At 40.1% G+C, this 17,719-nt stretch overlaps 1 protein-coding gene across 3 annotated transcripts in view; it reads left to right on the plus strand.

Moving 5' to 3' along the window:
• LOC137463202 (scaffold attachment factor B1-like) overlaps positions 1-16,719 on the plus strand; it is a 19,798-nt gene extending 3,079 nt beyond the window's left edge. For 2 of the 3 annotated variants that reach the window (XM_068174284.1, XM_068174286.1), the window contains exons 4-21: positions 8-214; positions 2,290-2,352; positions 2,925-2,952; positions 3,849-4,350; positions 4,780-4,829; positions 7,800-7,900; positions 9,589-9,738; positions 9,834-9,910; positions 10,806-10,945; positions 11,237-11,328; positions 11,668-11,774; positions 13,179-13,472; positions 13,722-13,859; positions 14,356-14,398; positions 15,264-15,385; positions 15,821-15,933; positions 16,047-16,098; positions 16,353-16,719. In XM_068174284.1, the coding sequence (XP_068030385.1) occupies positions 8-214; positions 2,290-2,352; positions 2,925-2,952; positions 3,849-4,350; positions 4,780-4,829; positions 7,800-7,900; positions 9,589-9,738; positions 9,834-9,910; positions 10,806-10,945; positions 11,237-11,328; positions 11,668-11,774; positions 13,179-13,472; positions 13,722-13,859; positions 14,356-14,398; positions 15,264-15,385; positions 15,821-15,933; positions 16,047-16,098; positions 16,353-16,482 (2,409 nt within the window). In that variant the 3' untranslated portion in view covers positions 16,483-16,719. The remainder of the gene's footprint in view (positions 1-7; positions 215-2,289; positions 2,353-2,924; positions 2,953-3,848; positions 4,351-4,779; positions 4,830-7,799; positions 7,901-9,588; positions 9,739-9,833; positions 9,911-10,805; positions 10,946-11,236; positions 11,329-11,667; positions 11,775-13,178; positions 13,473-13,721; positions 13,860-14,355; positions 14,399-15,263; positions 15,386-15,820; positions 15,934-16,046; positions 16,099-16,352) is intronic. The other variant, XM_068174285.1, reaches the window with a different exon arrangement.
• The last annotated feature ends 1,000 nt before the right edge of the window (positions 16,720-17,719 follow it).

Below are 17,719 nucleotides of genomic sequence, written 5' to 3' on the forward strand. Positions count from 1 at the left end.
TCTGTAGGAGGATATTGAAGCAAATCTGGATACTTTGCAGGATATTGACATGATGGATATTAGTGTATTAGATGAAGCTGAAATAGATAACAGCAGTGCTGTAGACTGTGGAGAAGATTACAGTCCCGACAATATCCTTGATTCTCTGTCTGATAATAAAGATAATGTCGAAGCAGAAATGAAAGAGCTTCCTGATCAGCTAACAGAGAATGAGGTGAGTGCATACAGGTCTTTGTAATTTTTCAGAAGATATTTGATAGAGATATGGGCACATGAAGAAGGTATTTCAGTTCAGTAGAATATAGGACATGAATGTGATCTGGTTTCTATTCCCCATTCACAACTCTCATGTCCTGCTCTGATAAACGGTAAATATTCTTGAGGCTTGAAGTGTTCTCAGTAACTGACGAGGCACCATCTTCCTCACCCTGCAGTATCATCTTTGCTTGCTGTGAAAGGAGCCTGGAATTGAAAATGCTGTATTAATTTCTGTATTCCCTCTTCCTGTTTGTATGTTATATGTGTTAAAGTGTGTGTATGCATACACCCAGCCATCCAGGTATTTATATATACAGAGAGAGAGCGAAAAATAAATTTTCAACTTGGGTAATTTCAGCATGTTTTCTGCAGAAATAATGCTCTGGTTTAAGGAAGCTGTGTTGCTCTGTTTTCTCATAGAGATTGATAAAAGAAGAACTTCCTGTGTTGCCTTGTTCTGACATTGTCAGGCTTTTGACTTGGTTTTGAGAGCAGCTTACGTTGTCATTTGCAGAGAGCACAGGGTTATCTATGTGTCACATTCACTCCCCAAATATTAATCCTTCTTGGATCCTTGTGGGTTTGTTTTCTTAAATTATTTTAGGTTGTTCACTCATTGAACAGAGCATATTTTTTCTTTGGCATCTGCATATCTGCTTCAACTTTTTATCATTTACCTTCTGTCACCTGAAAAGGGAGATTTTCTCAAAGCCTTTGTGTTTGATTGGTCTGTCAGTGCCACAGGAAAGCCAAGACCCTTGGGCCCACAAAGTGTCAGCATCCTGTTCTGGGGACCCTTCCCTGGGCAGTCCCCTGGATGAGAGAGTGGTTCCAGTGCCCTGGGGAGGGTCACACAATCGGAGACCCCCGTCCCAGGTCTCCCAGCAGAGTGTTACTCACTGCAGGCACTGGTGGTGCCCTTGCAGGACTCACACTAAACCCTTTATGGAATAACAGCATTAATAGAATAGAAAATTATGGCTGGTTAAGGTTCCAGGATTGCTGGTGGTATCTGTCTGCAAAAAAACCCCACCACATTAACCAGCTTGAGTTCCTAACAGAAGGTGGCTGGAGTTCATCATTCATCACACTTCCAGTACAATTCTTACCCACCAGACATCCCAAAAGGGGAAAAGACAGGTTCAGACTGTTGCAGTGGAGCCTTTCCGAACTTCTCCCCACTTTTAACTTACTTTATACTATTTTTACATCTAGGTGGAGCTTGTGTGACTCTGGTTTTGCATCCTGTTCAGTGGGGGTGGTCATGCCTTGGAGGTGGGTGACATCTGAGTGACCCTTGGCACAGAGCTGTGCATTCTGCTGGTTCAACAGCAAGAAATCTTCTTTCTTTTCCTTTGGCTGACAGCTGCTCTGTGGCTTACCAGCTGCAGTTTACCACTGAGTCCCCTCTCTTGCAGGGATTTCAAGAGAGCCTGGCAGTGTTGTCTGCACCCCAACAGACCAAACAAGCACAAAGGCTTGGAGAGAATCTCTCCTTTCATGGGACTGAACACAGAGTTGTGGCAACAGCATCCCCTTCCCCTGAAAGGCAATTTTGTGGTGTTCTGTAAATTAACCTCACGTAATGGATGAGTTTTGGTTGCATCTTACCCTCAGCTCTTTAAGGAAAAAATATTTTTGGGGTATGTTTTCAGTTTGGGAGAGTGTAAACCTAAGTCAGCTTCATTTCTAACTTGCTTTTTTCATTTAGAAACTTAAGTTAAAAAGTGGGAAGGTGGAAAAACATGTTCAGTAACCACAGAAATGTGAGATAAGACTCTAAGAATAAGTTTGAAATAGCCAATGTCCTGTTGAAATTAAAATGAAAAGTAATTGGAGAAAGATATTTAAATATCAGGTATGTTTACATGTTGCTCCTCATTTCAGGGCTGCACTCTGAAGTAGCAATTGAGATCTGTCAAAAACTTTAAAATACTTCTGTTTTTCTTGAAAGGGAAAATTAAGTACAAGTGTATTCTCCTTAAGCTACTTTTGGTAAGAAATACTTTAATTCCTTTCTTACTCTTTTAGGAAGATTATGATGAAATTGAAAACAATTTAGAAGCCTCCTCTTCTGATTTAATTGAAATGAAGGTAAACTGAAAACGTAGCTGTATTTTGTAGCTGTATGTTGTAGTATTAATATTTACTGAGTTCTCATACTGCAAAAAAGAAAATGTGACCATAACACGAAATTGTAACAGAATCCAAGCCCTTGCTCAGCAGAGTGTGTGAATTGAGGGTGCCCTGTGGTTTTTCCCTACTTTCAGTCAGCTCTCAAAATTTCCTTCACTCTATAGCACATTAAAAGGGTCTCGTACTGCTGATTTCTTCTCTCACACAACTCTGTGAAGTAGTAGCTGGGTTTGTTTTTTACTCTGTAGTTGGTGTGGTGGTACACAAAGGTACTTCACTGGTCTCTTTATAATTCAGAGTTGTTTGGGAGAATGCAGTTATGGCTGATATTTTGATTTGGCTTTAATGTGCCAAAAAAGGTATTTATATAAAATACCCATTTCCAGTGGATGGTGAAAAAAAGAGCTAAATGTAGTAGATGAATTTATTTAGTTTTCAGTTTTGGGATTGAGCAGGGAGTTGTTATTAGTCTATGTTAGAAAATACATTTTATAAAATGCTCATTCTGTGGTCTTTTTTTCCCTAAACAGAAAATGGAGAAGCTACACTTGGAGCCAGGTACTGTTAAAGAAAAACATATTCCTGTCTTTTCAACTAATACTTTTTAAACCATTAACTATTAAAAAAACCAGGCAAAAAACATAATTTACATTATTTTTATAATGGACAATCCAGATCATGCAGGGTCATAGAGATTGGAAACCCAATCATATCCCCAGATCTGTGAAGTGATGCTTGAAATACTTCCAGTGAAATGAAATGGTTTAAAAACCTGTTAAACTACATAAGTGGATTTAGAGAAGTTTAATCACAGTTTTAAAAGCTAAATATTCTACTTGTAAACAGATCTTGTGATATTGCACACACCTTAACTCTGTTACTAAGTAGAGAGCAGTGAAAGCAGTAAAAAGATATTGTAGGGCATTAAAATGTAAAGATTAGTTACTGGATACAGAAGAAAGAAGAGAGTTTCTTCATGGAAATTTCATACAGATACTTTTCCCTTTCTGGACTGCAAACACACTCATGCACCATCAGAAGATGCCCAGTTCTCATGTTGGACTGTCTCTGCTAAAAGAATTTCACAGAAATTTAAAAATTGAACTCTCAGTGCCTTGATACGTTCAGTTAAGCATCTCGGACTCTGGAAGCTAACTAGAGAAGAAACAGCTGAACGATTTGCTGAAGAATATGAAGGCTGAGCCCGAAGTTTTTTGTTAAATCTGTGGGGGCATTTTTCTTGGCTGTTGAGGTGCTAGGGCTGATTTGGCAGGGTGTGAGAGAGCAGTTAGCGTGGTAGCTGTAACACTGTGTACACTAGGGTTTTCCAATCTCTGTGTAGCTTAGCAGTTCTCTTGGTGTTAGTGTGGCAGCCATGCCAGTTCCACATTTGTGATTGCTGTATTTCCCTGGTGATTAAATCTTGTGCCATTCTATTCCTGTTAAATCCGTAGAAAATGAGAAAATACTCGACATTTTGGGGGAAACTTGTAAATCTGAGCTACTTAACGAAGAACCTCCCGAAGCGGAGCGGCCGCGTGCGCAGGAAGCCAGTAACGCGGGGCCAGGCAAGAGGCTGGCTGAGGAAGAGGACGCTCTCGCTGCCGCTCAGCTGGAGGAAGATGCTTTAGCTTTGGACAGCAAATCGGCCCAAGCTTTGGCAAGGAAGGAAGCAAAGCGTTTAGTGGTAGCAAAAGGGGAGACAAGTGAACAGAGCCCCGAGGAAGAGGCCCCGGACTCTGAAGGTGTAGTGGTAGAGACCCTAAGCGATCAGAGTAGCAAACGCTCCCAAGGCCTGGAAGCCTCTAGTGGGGAGCCAGCGGAGAAAGGCGCAGGTGCCGAAGCCAGAGATAGCAAAGAAGATGGCAAGAGAGCAGAAGACAAAGCTAATTCTGAGGAATCTTCCCCTGCCACTAAAGAGTCCTCAGCCAGTGAGGGCGGTGATCAGAAAAAGAGGTTTGTTTTTTCTCCGTTCTAGACCAGATGCTATCTTTTATCATGGGTCCTTAAGTGATGCGAATAAGCTGTTTCCTTCAATTGGCCTCCGAGACTGATGAAATTGTAGCCTATTCCTAAAGGTCTCTTTTATTTCTCCATGTGCAGATATTTTTATTTTTTTTAAACGCAGTGGGTTTGATTTCTTTCCTTCATCAACCTTCAAAGGTTGTTTTCCCAAATTACTCTTATTTGTAATCATCTTCTTAATGTAAGTCTGTTTAAGAATCTGACTTCGTTATTTCTTGTCAGATTTCTTAAATCCAGTATACAAAGGTGTGTTTTCGTTTGCAACATATTTTCTGGTAGGTATTTAATTTTAGCTTTTTTCATAGTTTATATTTAGTCACTTTTCTTTCTGACTTGAATAATGTGGTGTTTTGTCTTTAGCCCTGTTGAGGAGGACAGAGATACAAAGATAATCTCAAAAGATGAGAAAGGTATGTTTGTTTTCAGATGTAGAACTTCAATGATTGCTTGGATAGTTGTTTGTCTTGGATGGGTTATTTCAGTAGAAATTGATTGTAATCTATGCAGTTCTTAAATAGCATAAATTCACCTCTTTCTGCATTTTCTTGGTAATGTCAAAATAAGTATTTTCCTTTTATGCATTTTTTCAGGACGTGTGCATTGCACTGTTTTCTTTCTATCTTGATTTTTAAAGGTTGATGTTAATACGTGACAGTTATGGGGTTTTTGGCACTGGAGATTTCCACTAACAGCTGTTAGGAACCTTCTGCAATTGTGTTTGCTTTACTATACACTTGGAATTCTCCTTCCCATCTTCTGTTTTGCTGAAGTAATTTGGGGTCCTGTATTCACATATTTAAAATCCAAAATATTAATGTTGTCTTGAAATTATATTGATTTTATTAAATCTTTGTCCACACTGATCCTATCTGTGGTACAAATATACATCATAAACAAGAAAAAACTACTTTGATCACTGTCAGATGCCTTCATACTTCTTCCTTTTAATACACCATGCAGCTGAGTCTTTGCAGCTCACCCCACCTCTCTGTTCTCTTACATGCTGCTGCCAGGTACTTCTGCACTTTCAAGTGTGGAAGTTCCAGCAATTCCTATAAAAATCAAGAAACTCATTATGAGGTCTGACTGCCAACTGGACAGGAGGAATTGGATTGGTTTTATCTGGTTTTTACAATCCAGACTCACCTCCCTGTCAGCTGCTTTTTCCAAGATCCTGGGTTATACCTGTTTGCACAAGCTGCTGGACCTTCCTTGTTAGGGTCAATTTTCCTCTTGCTTCCAGTCTGTAATCTCTAGTTCTCTTAAGTCAGAATATTTGAAGGAGTTTTCTGTCCATGCTGTCCTTTACCTAAGGACTTGAGTGTATTATTTTTGTGGACTGAAAAAACTCTTCCTTGAGTTTGCTTTCAGAGCAGCCTTTAGGAACGTGGGTGTCTGAAATCACCTTGCTCCTGCATCCCTCTCTCCAATGATGTGCTGTATTCTATAACATTTGTTTTATTCATGTTCTGGCTTAGTGAAGAGCAGTGGTGAGAGGGAGCTGCTTGACTGTGTAACATTCTCTGCATGCAGAGCAAAGTGACTGAGCCAGAAGGAACCTAAAATAGTATATACAAGTCAGTTCTGACTCATGCATTGCTATTTGCCCTCTTGTATGAAAGGGTTTTATTGAGGATGAAGAATTTCCCATATTCCATGCAATAATTCAGAAAAATGTGTCAACAGGAGTGCAGAGAAATAAATTTATGAGCTCACCCTGGTGGGTTTGGCTGTCAGTGGATGCACATCTGAAAGATTTCTCCAGTGTTGATGGTTGGCTCCTAACACCTGCGTTGTTCTTGGTTCAAAATGAAATATTTTCAAGTCCCAGTATTTCTTTGTCTTAAAAGTGCACATCCATTGCAGGAGCACTTTTTAAAGTCTTGTGGGAGGGCAGAACCTGACATTAAAACTGACCAGTCCTTAATCAAAAAGGACATTAACATAGTTTTAAAAATCTTAAAAAAACTCATTGATAAAATAGCAGAAAAGAGAAAAACAAGCACTTTCTTCTTTCTCCAGGATTCTGGTGCCAGAGTAACTGCAGACAGTATTTTTTAAATTGTAGACATGTGTGGAGTAAAAGCATCAAAACCTTTGGCTCAGCTTTTTAAAACACCAGGACAATGCATCTCCCACGTGTTTGTGTGCATGACATACCTTTGTCCATGCACTTCTGAGATAAATGATGGCACATGTGTACTCATCTGTATACGAAAAAAAAACCACCTCTTTTTGGGTGTTTTTGTAAGAGATTGATACAAATCACTGCATCCTTCCCTAGGAAACCTGTAAATACTAATTTAATTAATAAGCATAAGTATAAATTTAATGTTAATATAAATTTAATATTAAGAGTGTTCTCAGTTACTTATTTCAGTGACTGAAATTATCAGGATGTAGACGATGGAAAGGCACTCAGATAAAATAGCATTTTGGAAAGGTTCTGGGAAAAATTAGTTGCCTCAATGAAAGAGGTTCTGCAAAATTCCATATATCACCAAAAAACCCTAAAAGAGAAGTATGGAAGCAGGGAGCTGGAGTGAAACCCATTCACTGAAGCCTTGGAGCTGCCCAGACAGACGGAAGGACAGTACAGACATTTCAAAGGAGACTGGAAACAGAATCCTTGTGTAAGTGCTTCATGCAAACACTGAACCTTGGGCTTCAGTTCACTCTTTAATCACTTGGTGGTGGGTGTTCAGACTTGGCAAGCTCATTAGCATTTATTAAATCACCTTTGTAGCTGAGATGCAGAACTGGCCAGGTGTTCTGTAATTCTTGCATGGCTCAAGCAGGCCAGGTCTAATTTAATTTCCTAGGCCAGGTCTTTCCTAACTCCTGCAGCTGAGGTCAGGCTCTCAGTCCCAACTGTGGATCTGTGTGGGCAGAAACAGAGAAATTTCCTTGGTTTCTTGCTGGTGAATGGCTCTCCTTGAGAGGAATTCTGCATCCCATCAGCATTCCCTTGGAGTTAAGATGAAAAGGCAAGATACGAGCACGTGTGGGGTGCAGACACAGTTCCCACAACTCTTCTGTATTCTGTAAGTTACTGGGATCCATCCTGGCATGTTTTGAAAGGCCTCAGTTAATTCAGAGCTGCCCTATTCGAGTTGCTTTCTTGAAGAATGATAAAAATACTTCTATATCAAAACTCATAGTTCCACTCAAATTTTTGGACTTGTACTGCTCCTTACCTTCGGCAAAGCAAAAAATGGGAGGAGAATGTCACACAATGCATTTCACTTGCTCTGTGATTTTAAAAAACTAGCAATTTTTGATCCCGCTCTGTTTCAATTCACATAACAATTCAAGTAATTAATCCCAATAATTAGGATTTGGGGTATGTTTTGGTTTTGTCTGTTTGTTTTCCCAACTAGGTCGCAGTGCTAGCAGTTCTGGTAGAAACTTTTGGGTGAGTGGATTGGCTTCCACCACCAGAGCTACAGATCTGAAGAATCTGTTCAGCAAATATGGGAAGGTAAGGGGTTATTTTTGTTGGTTTATTTTGGTGTTCGGTTTGTTTGAAACTGTGTTAATAAGACTTTTTAAACTCTCCTCACTGAAAATACCCATGAAACGAATCCAATGATGAGAAATACTGTGGGATATCAAGGAAAAAAATCACTGAAGTACACACTGAATGGCTGGGGTTTTTTTTTAATTCTGTTGCTCAGAATATATAAAAATAAATATAAAATTCTATTTGTAGTCCTTTATTTGAAATAGTAACTGTATACACACACTTCTGTCCTGCAGTATGGTATTTTCACCTTCTTAAAATTCACAGTCAACTGTGAATTTAATGCTTATTAAAGATTTCCTTAGGACTAAGTAAAAAATACAGTAAATATTGAGACGGAATTACTGGGGAATATCTTAGGAATTGCCTTAGTAACTTAAATTTCAATTTATCAAGAGTTGGCAGTTCTTTGAAAAACACTTGTTTTGTGTAGTTTGGGATATGGGGAGGTGTTGTTTGCTTTTGCAGTTCCTGTTAAGGACAGACAAAATGTCAAATCTCCCTGTCAGCTGGAAAATGGAAAGACTTCAATAAAAGGCTGATGTCAGAGCCATCAGTAAGGATTTTTGTCAGACCTCTGAACCCTTTTTACAGATAATTACCAGCAGACTATAGTAAAAGCAAATTGTATGTGCTGACAATCAACCATTGGATGTTTTACTAATGAAAATACTCTGGAACTTAAATATGACTTTACAAATAGGTACAAAAATTGATTTATTGTAGCACAGCTTGGAGTTTGAAATTCATGGGACTTGAAAAACCTTTTTAATGCTCCTTGTAATGCAATACTTAACATTGATTTGCTTAGAATTCCTCTGGTAACCTGACATGTTGGTCATGGAGATGTGCCACAAAACTTTAAATGTAATTAAAAGCTGAACAACAGCCAGCCTAGCATTTGGCTCTAGATAGATGCCACGGTACCACTGAGTCATTTAAATAAAATGTTGTTATTTTCTTCAGGGTGTTAGCAGAGGCAGAGCTTCCTGGAAGTAGATGTACTTGTGCAATAAAGTAAATGCTCAGAAGTAGGTTCTTTATGCAGCTGTACTTTAAAACATCTCTCCTGAAATAGGATGGATTTCTGTAATTCAAAGTGAGCTGTACTGAATAACTGAGCATATATAAACACCATTTTCGTGACTTTTTCAAGTTCTAGTTTTTGGGGAAAGTTCATGTTTCTGAAAGATTGCAGATAACATTGTTGATCTGCCTCAGCAGTAACATAAAAACATTTTTTTGAAGGAAGGTGGCACTTAGCAGCTGAGCATTAATGTGGAAATTTGCTTAAAAATTTGTGTTGATTTTTACTATTTCATACTAAAGGAAAGTGATGTTGTTAAAGTAAAGTTAGATGCCTTTTAAAAAAAATTTGTTGTCACCTGGGTGTTGTCTTTCTCTGGAAAAGAATTAAATCTTTAGCTCCCAGCTCTTGGTTCAGCTTTTGTAGCATTCCACTGGTAACAGAAGCATGGTTGGCTCCAAGCAATGCTCCTTCTGGATTTTTTAATCTCTCAAAACCTGAACTTTCCTGCCTGGTAGTGGCCAGGAATTAAAACCAGCAGAAGTGGAGCTCGTAGTTGGTGCTGTTTAACCTTGGGAACTTGTCACAGGGAGAGTAATTCCAGGTTTTTTTTGGGAAGGTGGTGGGGGCCAAGGTGGTGACCAACGCTCGCAGTCCCGGCGCTCGCTGCTACGGCTTTGTCACCATGTCCACAGCCGAGGAGGCCACCAAGTGCATCACCCACCTGCACAAGACAGAGCTGCATGGCAAGATCATTTCTGTGGAAAAAGTGAGTACTGGGCCTCAGAGATGCTGAGTTCCCACCAGATTGTGCAAATGATCGAGGCCACATTCTCAGCTGATGATGTGCAAAATAAATTTCAGGCAAAAAATGAACCCGCTGGGAAGAAGACAAGTGAAAAAAAAGAGAGTGAAGCAAAGAGAGAAACAGTCAGTGAGAGGTACTGTGTTAAAAATTCTCCTACCAAAGGTGTTCTGCTGTGCTTCAGTCTGTATTGATGTCAGGGAAAAATAAAGTTGCAGTAAGAATTTCTGTGGCAAACATTCAAAAAGAGGAACACATGGATTTTTTCATCTTTTACTACAAGATAGACTTTAGTTGATGTGCAGTGCCTAAATGAAAATGTTTCTATTGTGTGCCTTAAAGTAGGCATTGGAAAGTTGCATTTTCAAGAACATTTTTTAATTTAGCCATATTTGAGGTTGAGTAATGATTGTGGGGCTTTCATGTCTTAAATCTATAGGAAAGACCATGTGAGAATTTTGATCTGTGTCACTGTTTCTTCATTACCTTGTGTCTCATTGGAATAGGGCTTCCTCCAGGTCTCAAACAGTTAAAACAGAGTTGTCCAAGATCTGTTCCCAGGTCATGTTCCTCTTGAGCATTGTGCTCTTCCTCTCTAGCATTGCTGAAAGAGGCACTAAGAGAGTGAATTAAACACTGAGAACTTTGCCCTCTTGAATTATCTTCTTGAGGCATAACTTCTGTTAAGTTCTACTTGCTGAGAATTTTTTGCTATTATTTCACCCAGTTGCCTGACAAAAATGGCTCATTGTCATGTTGTCTAAGAAACTCTGTGGGCATTAAGCACGTGGTGGTGTGAATTTGTCTTCATGCTTCCAGGTGAGATCTTGAATCCTGGCCAAGTTTGTTGACTACTGCACAGGATGATCTGAATATTTGTTTTATGGTGCAGGAAGTTGTGGAAGGAAATGTTTGGAAATCTTGTTATGATTGTTATCACGTCAGAGTTCTACTTTGTTGCTGCCATTTCCCTTGATTTTTTTTTTCTCTTAGTCTGTATTAGTCTAATCTGTATCAATATCTATCCACAGACCTGGTGGTGCTAAAAGGGATGAGAAATCTGACCAAAAAGATGATCCTAAAAAGACAGAAGATAAAGATGAAAAGGAAAAAAAAGATAAAGATGACCAGAAGTCTGGTTCATCAGATCAGCCTAAAACTATTAAATCAGGTAATTTGGTTGTTGGTTTTTTAATACAGATCTGATGATGTAGGAATATTTAATTGTAGGTAGTTCTTTCCAAAGATTCTAGGATTGTTTCAGATTCTTAGTTGGAAATCCAGAATGAGTAAGGGGAAGGGGAGATGTTTAACATTGTGCAATCCTTAAGAGAAGTAGCTGGATTAGGTGAAGTGAAATAATTGATTTTGAAGAGAGGGTTAAATGCCCATTTCAACATTTTGGAGAGCATGGTGTAGGTCATGTAATTTGATTGTTTCTTTCCACTTCTGATTTATTTAGGAAGTAAAGGAACAGAGAGAACAGTAGTCATGGATAAATCCAAAGGAGAACCTGTTATTAGTGTGAAAACATCCACTACATCAAAGGACAGAGTAAGTGATGGCTTCTGTATGGGAAACATCCTGAATCCTGCCAGGCTCTGTATAACCCACATTTGTCTTGCCAGTTTGTCCAATTAGAGTTTCTATAACATGGTTTTAATTAGTAAAGTACCTCTCATTTGGCTGATAGAACACTCAAATCCTGCCAAACAAATGGGGCAAGGTGTTACTGTACTAATACATGGTGTCTGTAATGGTAAAAAAGAACAGCTTTTGGAAAAAAACAGGGACCAAGCTTTGAGATGTGAACTGTGCAAATGGAAACCGAGCTCAGAGTATTGCTTGTGATGGTTGTCCTTTAATAAATTAAAGTTTCTCTTTTAAATACAGAGCGTTAAGAGCCAGGACCGCAAATCAGAGAGCAGAGAGAGACAAGGGATTGTCCCCTTTGACAAAATCAAAGCACAGAGAAAAATGAGGGAGGCAGAGCAGCGCCGGTAAGAGAGCACTGACATTGTTTGGGGTTTTTTTCCCTAAAATAGATACAATTTTCATTTCTAATAAAACAAAACAGAGAGAGAAAAAGGCCTTCAGTTTCTTTACCCCACTTGTAATTTTGTTATATTTTTATGGGTATCTATTGAACTTAATTTAGGTATTTAATCATTTTTATGGGTTTTTTTCTTTGTTTTCATATGTTTAATAGGTTTCATAATGTTTAAAGCTGATAATTGTCATCCATCAAATTCCTTGCTAGTACTGTGACCTGAATTCCATGTTCTCCACACATTACAAAACTTCTATTCCTCACCTAAAAGTAGTCAGATTGAACAGGAGGAAAGTGTTTTTGTTGTTTTTATTGAGGAGGAAAAAGTTTCTCCCTCATAGTTAAATTCCCGAGCTTTAGTGGACTAATTAATCACCATACCATCCTACCTTTCTTCACAGAAATAAAATATTCTTCACAGATACTTTATTTCAGTGTAAGAAATGAACTGTGGACATTTGCATTCAGATTCTCCTGATCCTGTAGAAGTATTTGTGGGCATTTGGATTCAGATTCTCCTGACCATATAGAAGTATTTGTGGGCATTTGGATTCAGATTCTCCTGATCCTGTAGAAGTATTTGTGGGCATTTGGATTCAAATTCTCCTGATCCTATAGAAGTATTTGTGGGCATTTGGATTCAGATTCTCCTGATCCTATAGAAGTATTTGTGGGCATTTGCATTCAGATTCTCCTGATCCTATAGAAGTATTTGTGGGCATTTGGATTCAGATTCTCCTGATCCTATAGAAGTATTTGTGGGCATTTGCATTCAGATTCTCCTGATCCTATAGAAGTATTTGTGGGCATTTGGATTCAAATTCTCCTGACCATATAGAAGTATTTGTGGGCATTTGGATTCAGATTCTCCTGATCCTATAGAAGTATTTGTGGGCATTTGCATTCAAATTCTCCTGACCATATAGAAGTATTTGTGGGCATTTGGATTCAGATTCTCCTGATCCTATAGAAGTATTTGTGGGCATTTGCATTCAGATTCTCCTGATCTTATTGAAGTATTTGTGGGCATTTGGATTCAGATTCTCCTGATCCTATAGAAGCATTTGTGGGCATTTGGATTCAGATTCTCCTGACCATACAGAAGTATTTGTGGGCATTTGGATTCAGATTCTCCTGACCATACAGAAGTATTTGCCCCCGGGGATGGGTTTTGTGGGAGTCATTTGATCAGTCTCTAAATAAATTTGTGTACACTGAGTGTCTTCCCTCCACACGTGCTAATTTCAAGGGGATGATGCAAGTTTGCAGCCACTGTGGTTTTAATTTTTAACACTTTTAACTTCCTTTCTTTGTTGAAGCATTACACGTGTAACTTCTGTCTCTGCTCAAACAGCACCCGCGAGCGCCGGGAGCGGCAGCAGCACCTCCAGACCATCCGCGAGCGGGAGGAGAGGGAGAGGCTGGAGATCGCTCGGGAGAGGCTGGAAATCGAAAGGCAGCGCTTGGAACGGGAACGCATGGAGAGGGAGAGGCTGGAAAGGGAACGGATGCACATCGAGCACGAGAGGAGGAGGGAGCAGGACCGGATCCAGCGCGAGAGGGAGGAGCTGCGGCGCCAGCACGAGCAGCTGCGCTACGAGCAGGAGCGGCGCTCTGCCATGAGGAGACCCTATGACATAGATGGCAGGTAAAGCCACCAAATCCTGATGATGCCAGTGGGAAGTGTCACTGCCAGGTTTTGTCTCATCTGCCTGGACTGGGAAAAGCCAAACATGTGCTCTCAGCAGTTGTTGGTTGCATTGAGAAGGTCGTGTTTAATAGCCCAAGTTTTTCAACGTCCTTTTGAACTTAATTTTCCTTCTTTTAGTTTGGAAGGAGGAACAATATCAAAAAGCATTTATTATCTGGGCTGAAATGAGTCTGTTCTTTCTTTCAGGAGGGATGATCCGTACTGGCCAGAGGCAAAACGAATGGCCATGAATGACAGGTACCACTCAGACTTCAGTCGCCAGGATCGCTTCCATGACTTCGATCACAGGGATCGTGGGCGTTACCAGGAGCATTCAATAGACAGGTTGGTGTCTTACCTCTACTCCTGCCTGAGAACAAAAGACAAAAATATGTACTTCATGTCACATTTTGCTCCTATACTGTGTGCTTAGTTTGCATTTTATTTTTCAAGTGCTACTTTTAGTGGCTGTGGAATTTCTCCCCAAAAACCATGAAAAGATCTGTACTGTGCCATGAGTTAAAGCTTCTGGCAGGCTTGGTCAGAATGTTTTTGCAGTGCTGTTTCACATATTCATAAGATTGTGAAAAATTTCTAAATCATATTGTACGCACCTAGAATTTTAACAAGAGTGTTTTGGTTTATAAGTTAGGTCTAACTGTGTTTCCCAGTAATCCAAAATGTGGCACATTTTCCATATGTTCCAGCAGTTTATGTCTTTTGTGGATAATATGGCATGATGTGGGAGCAGGATTTTTCATCTCTGTTGTTAAATAAATGGATTTTTATAGACTGCTGTGTGTTTTACTATCACAGCCTGATTCTAATTGTCTGTTTCTAGGAGAGATGGATCCAGAACAATTATGGGAGATCGGGATGGACAAGTGAGTTGCTTTATAGAGCTACAGAAATATCTTTACATCTTACAACCTGGTTTTCTGTAGTGTGTGTGTCAGATTACATTTCAGTAGTTGAGAATTACAATCTGTCTACCAAAAAATACTGGAATAATCAGATTGCCTTGTTTACTTCAATAAGATGAAATTAAATTGAAAGACTTGTTTATTATAAAAGTTAGGTATAGTTATTCTGGTAGAAATCAAAGCAAGTGAGCTGTGTCAAAATACAGTATTCCAAAAGATTGCATAGAATTGGCAAAGGTACAAATTCACTCTGTGAGGTTACATGGTCATAACAGCTGACCTGTGGAGATGTTTGTGGTTGAGGGCTGGGGGAAAGACCTTCAGGGCTCATTCAAACAGTGACAGATGAACTTTATGGAGTCATAGTATCTTCAGTGGCCTTTACTGTGAGGTTTTGAGGGACCTGGATAGTCTGGAGAGTTGGGCTGATGGGAATATCCTGAAGGTCAAGAGCAGCAAATGCAAAGTCCTGGGCTGATCTTACCAATGTGCATTAATAACTCATGGGAGGGAGGATGTGGATTAGATGTAACAACATGCCACTCAGTGGTGCCCGCTGAAAACACAAGAGTCAATGAGCACAAACTGGAACACAGTTCCATCTGAAGAGGATTCAAATCCCCTTTAACTGGGAACACTGGAACAGGTTGCATGGAGAGCCAGTGAAGTCTCTAGCTGGGAAGATCCTCAAAACCCGCTGGGAAAGCCTGCACCTGGGTGACCCTGAGCAGATGTCAGGAGGTCCCTTCCCTCCCAGATGATTGTGAGATGGAGCAATTACAGGTGTAAGCAGTGAGCAGGCGTGTAAGAGCTCTGTGCCTTCCAGCATTACCCAGACGAGCGCCACGGAGGCCCCGACCGGCACTCGCGGGACTCACGGGAGAGCTGGGGAAGCTACGGCTCCGACAGGAGGATGAGTGAGAGCAGAGGGATCCCCCCACAGTCACGGTTAGTACTGAAAACACCTCTTCTGCACCTAAGGAGGGTTTCCAGATGTCAGAGTTTTTGGAAGATGTTCTTTCTTTTCCAGCTTTCACCAAAGGTGTGTTGGATGGACTGCAGATGATTTGATGCACCTGATCTTTTCAATAACTTCACATCTTAAAGTCATAATGCTTTCCATTAATTTTAACTAACATTCCTATCAAAGCTTGCTATCTTCAGGATAGTCGTACTCCCTCAATATCTTCTTCATTCATCATCTTAGTTGGTTTGAGCAGAAAAATTCTGAGATTTTACTTAACAGATAGCAATATAAATAGTATAAGATTCACATGAGCCTTGGTAAGACATTTGAGTAGGTTTGTGACTTAGATTCAAACATGAAAACTATTCCATGTGCTCTGCCTCGTGTGAGAAGATGGGAATCTCCTGTCTTTACAGGGATGGACGTGACTGGGGAGATCACAGTCGGAAGTTTGAAGGGCACCAAGACCGTTCCTGGCAGAGCAGCGTGGATGGAGGGATGATAGGACGGGATCATGAGAGATGGCAAGGTATGGTTCTTGCACAGCTCCTTAGCTGTGCTGTGTGAAAAAGAAAATGCAGACATTATCCTTGAAGTAGAACTCTTGCTGTGGATATAAAGGGACCATTTGAACTTTTTTAGGCGGCGGTAGAGGCAGACCTGGCCATGTGATGCATCGTGGAGGCATGTCAGGGTAAGAACTTTAAAAGGAGCAAAGTGTTTCTTTTCCTGTTAAGGGACATTTCTTCTATTTAAATTGGCCAATGAAACATTTTATGGGAGTATCAGTTAACTAGTTTGCTATGTCAATGTCAAAGAATAACTAAATATCCCCGTGGTTTTTATGTAGTATATTTTATGGAAGAGTGAAAACAAAAAGAACACCCATTCTAGCAACCTGGGTGTACCAGCATGAGAGAATGCTAAAATGTCTGAATCCCTTTCCAGGCGTGGCAGTTTCATGCAGGGTGGCAATCAGAGTCAGATCATGCACGGAGGAGGAATGCAAGGAGAAGGATTTGCTGGCCAGGAAAGGGCAAACAGACCGAACGATCCTCGTTTCAACCGTCGCTACTGATTGTGTTTGGTTTTTAATGCAAGGTGGCAAGTGAAACAAATCTGTTACCCAGGGTTACCGTTAATTGTAACTTATGGGCCACTGTAAGTGTAATTTTTTTTTTTAAGCTGCTGCCATATTATGTCACTCAATCCAATGTGAACTCATTTGTTTTGTAAGGTGTTGTTCATATCCCATTTAAAAATGTTTGTTAATGAAGCATTCCATTTTCCATAAATAAACGCCAGTTTACAGTTACTTGCTCTGTTTCAGCAGTCCCTGTCAAACAGATTTCTTCAGCAGTGTTAAACTGTAACTTTGTTTCAAAGATGAAGTGTCAAAATGCCTTACAGGTATCCCTTTGCACTCCCAGAAATAGTGAATACTATGTTTTACTTAATAGCTGTCAGTTACCAACCCATGTAACCATGGCCCATGTGCCACCGTGAGAGAACATTAGTAGATCACAGCTGCCAAAGTCTGAATGCTCTGCCACTGCAAAACTGCCACAGGAGCTTGTAGGGCAACTGGTGAAGAATTCTTTTCATCTGGTGTCATGTGCTACTGCACATAATGTCTGAAAAACATGTCAGACACATAGTGTCTGAAAAAGGAGCTAAATTCTGTGATAGCAGCACAGCTTCTGTAAGACAGCAGAGAGATGCTTGTCAGGATCACTTTATTTAGCTTCTGATAGATCAGGGTAGTCCAAAACTCCACCAGTCTTACAGCCCAGTAATTTTACCTAGCAGTCCATAATTTCCCTTAGAAGCAGCTGCTGGCTGTGCTTTGGCATAATTTTGTGTTGAGGAACCGACATGATCGAGATTGGTGCAAATGATCTGTTGCTTTGTCATAGCCAAGTTATAATTTGTCTTTGTGCAGACACCTTCGGAGCAATATGACCTTAGCCTTACCCTAAAATGGCTTTTTTTTCCAAGAGGAAGAAAACTCCTGTTACTTTCATTTGTAGGGTCACTGGGGATTTTCCATCTTTAGAGAAGGAGGTTTTTTATGAGTTGCCTGAAGATATTTTTTTCATTCATCAATGGAGAAAGCGTATTACAATGACAAAGCTTTGGAGAGCAATCATCAAAGGGCAAAGAAGTGGTACAGAAGATCCTGAAAAGCATGGAGAACTCAAGTTCTGAGCATAGCAGAGGTGCGGTGTTCTGTTTGTACGTGGTGTGCTTTGCCCACAGTGGTTCCATTTGGTTTGTAGCAAAGCCAGAGAGGGGAAGACTCTAGATGAATGTCA

Source organism: Anomalospiza imberbis, chromosome 27 (genome assembly GCF_031753505.1).
Source record: "Anomalospiza imberbis isolate Cuckoo-Finch-1a 21T00152 chromosome 27, ASM3175350v1, whole genome shotgun sequence".
Taxonomy (NCBI): domain Eukaryota; kingdom Metazoa; phylum Chordata; class Aves; order Passeriformes; family Viduidae; genus Anomalospiza; species Anomalospiza imberbis.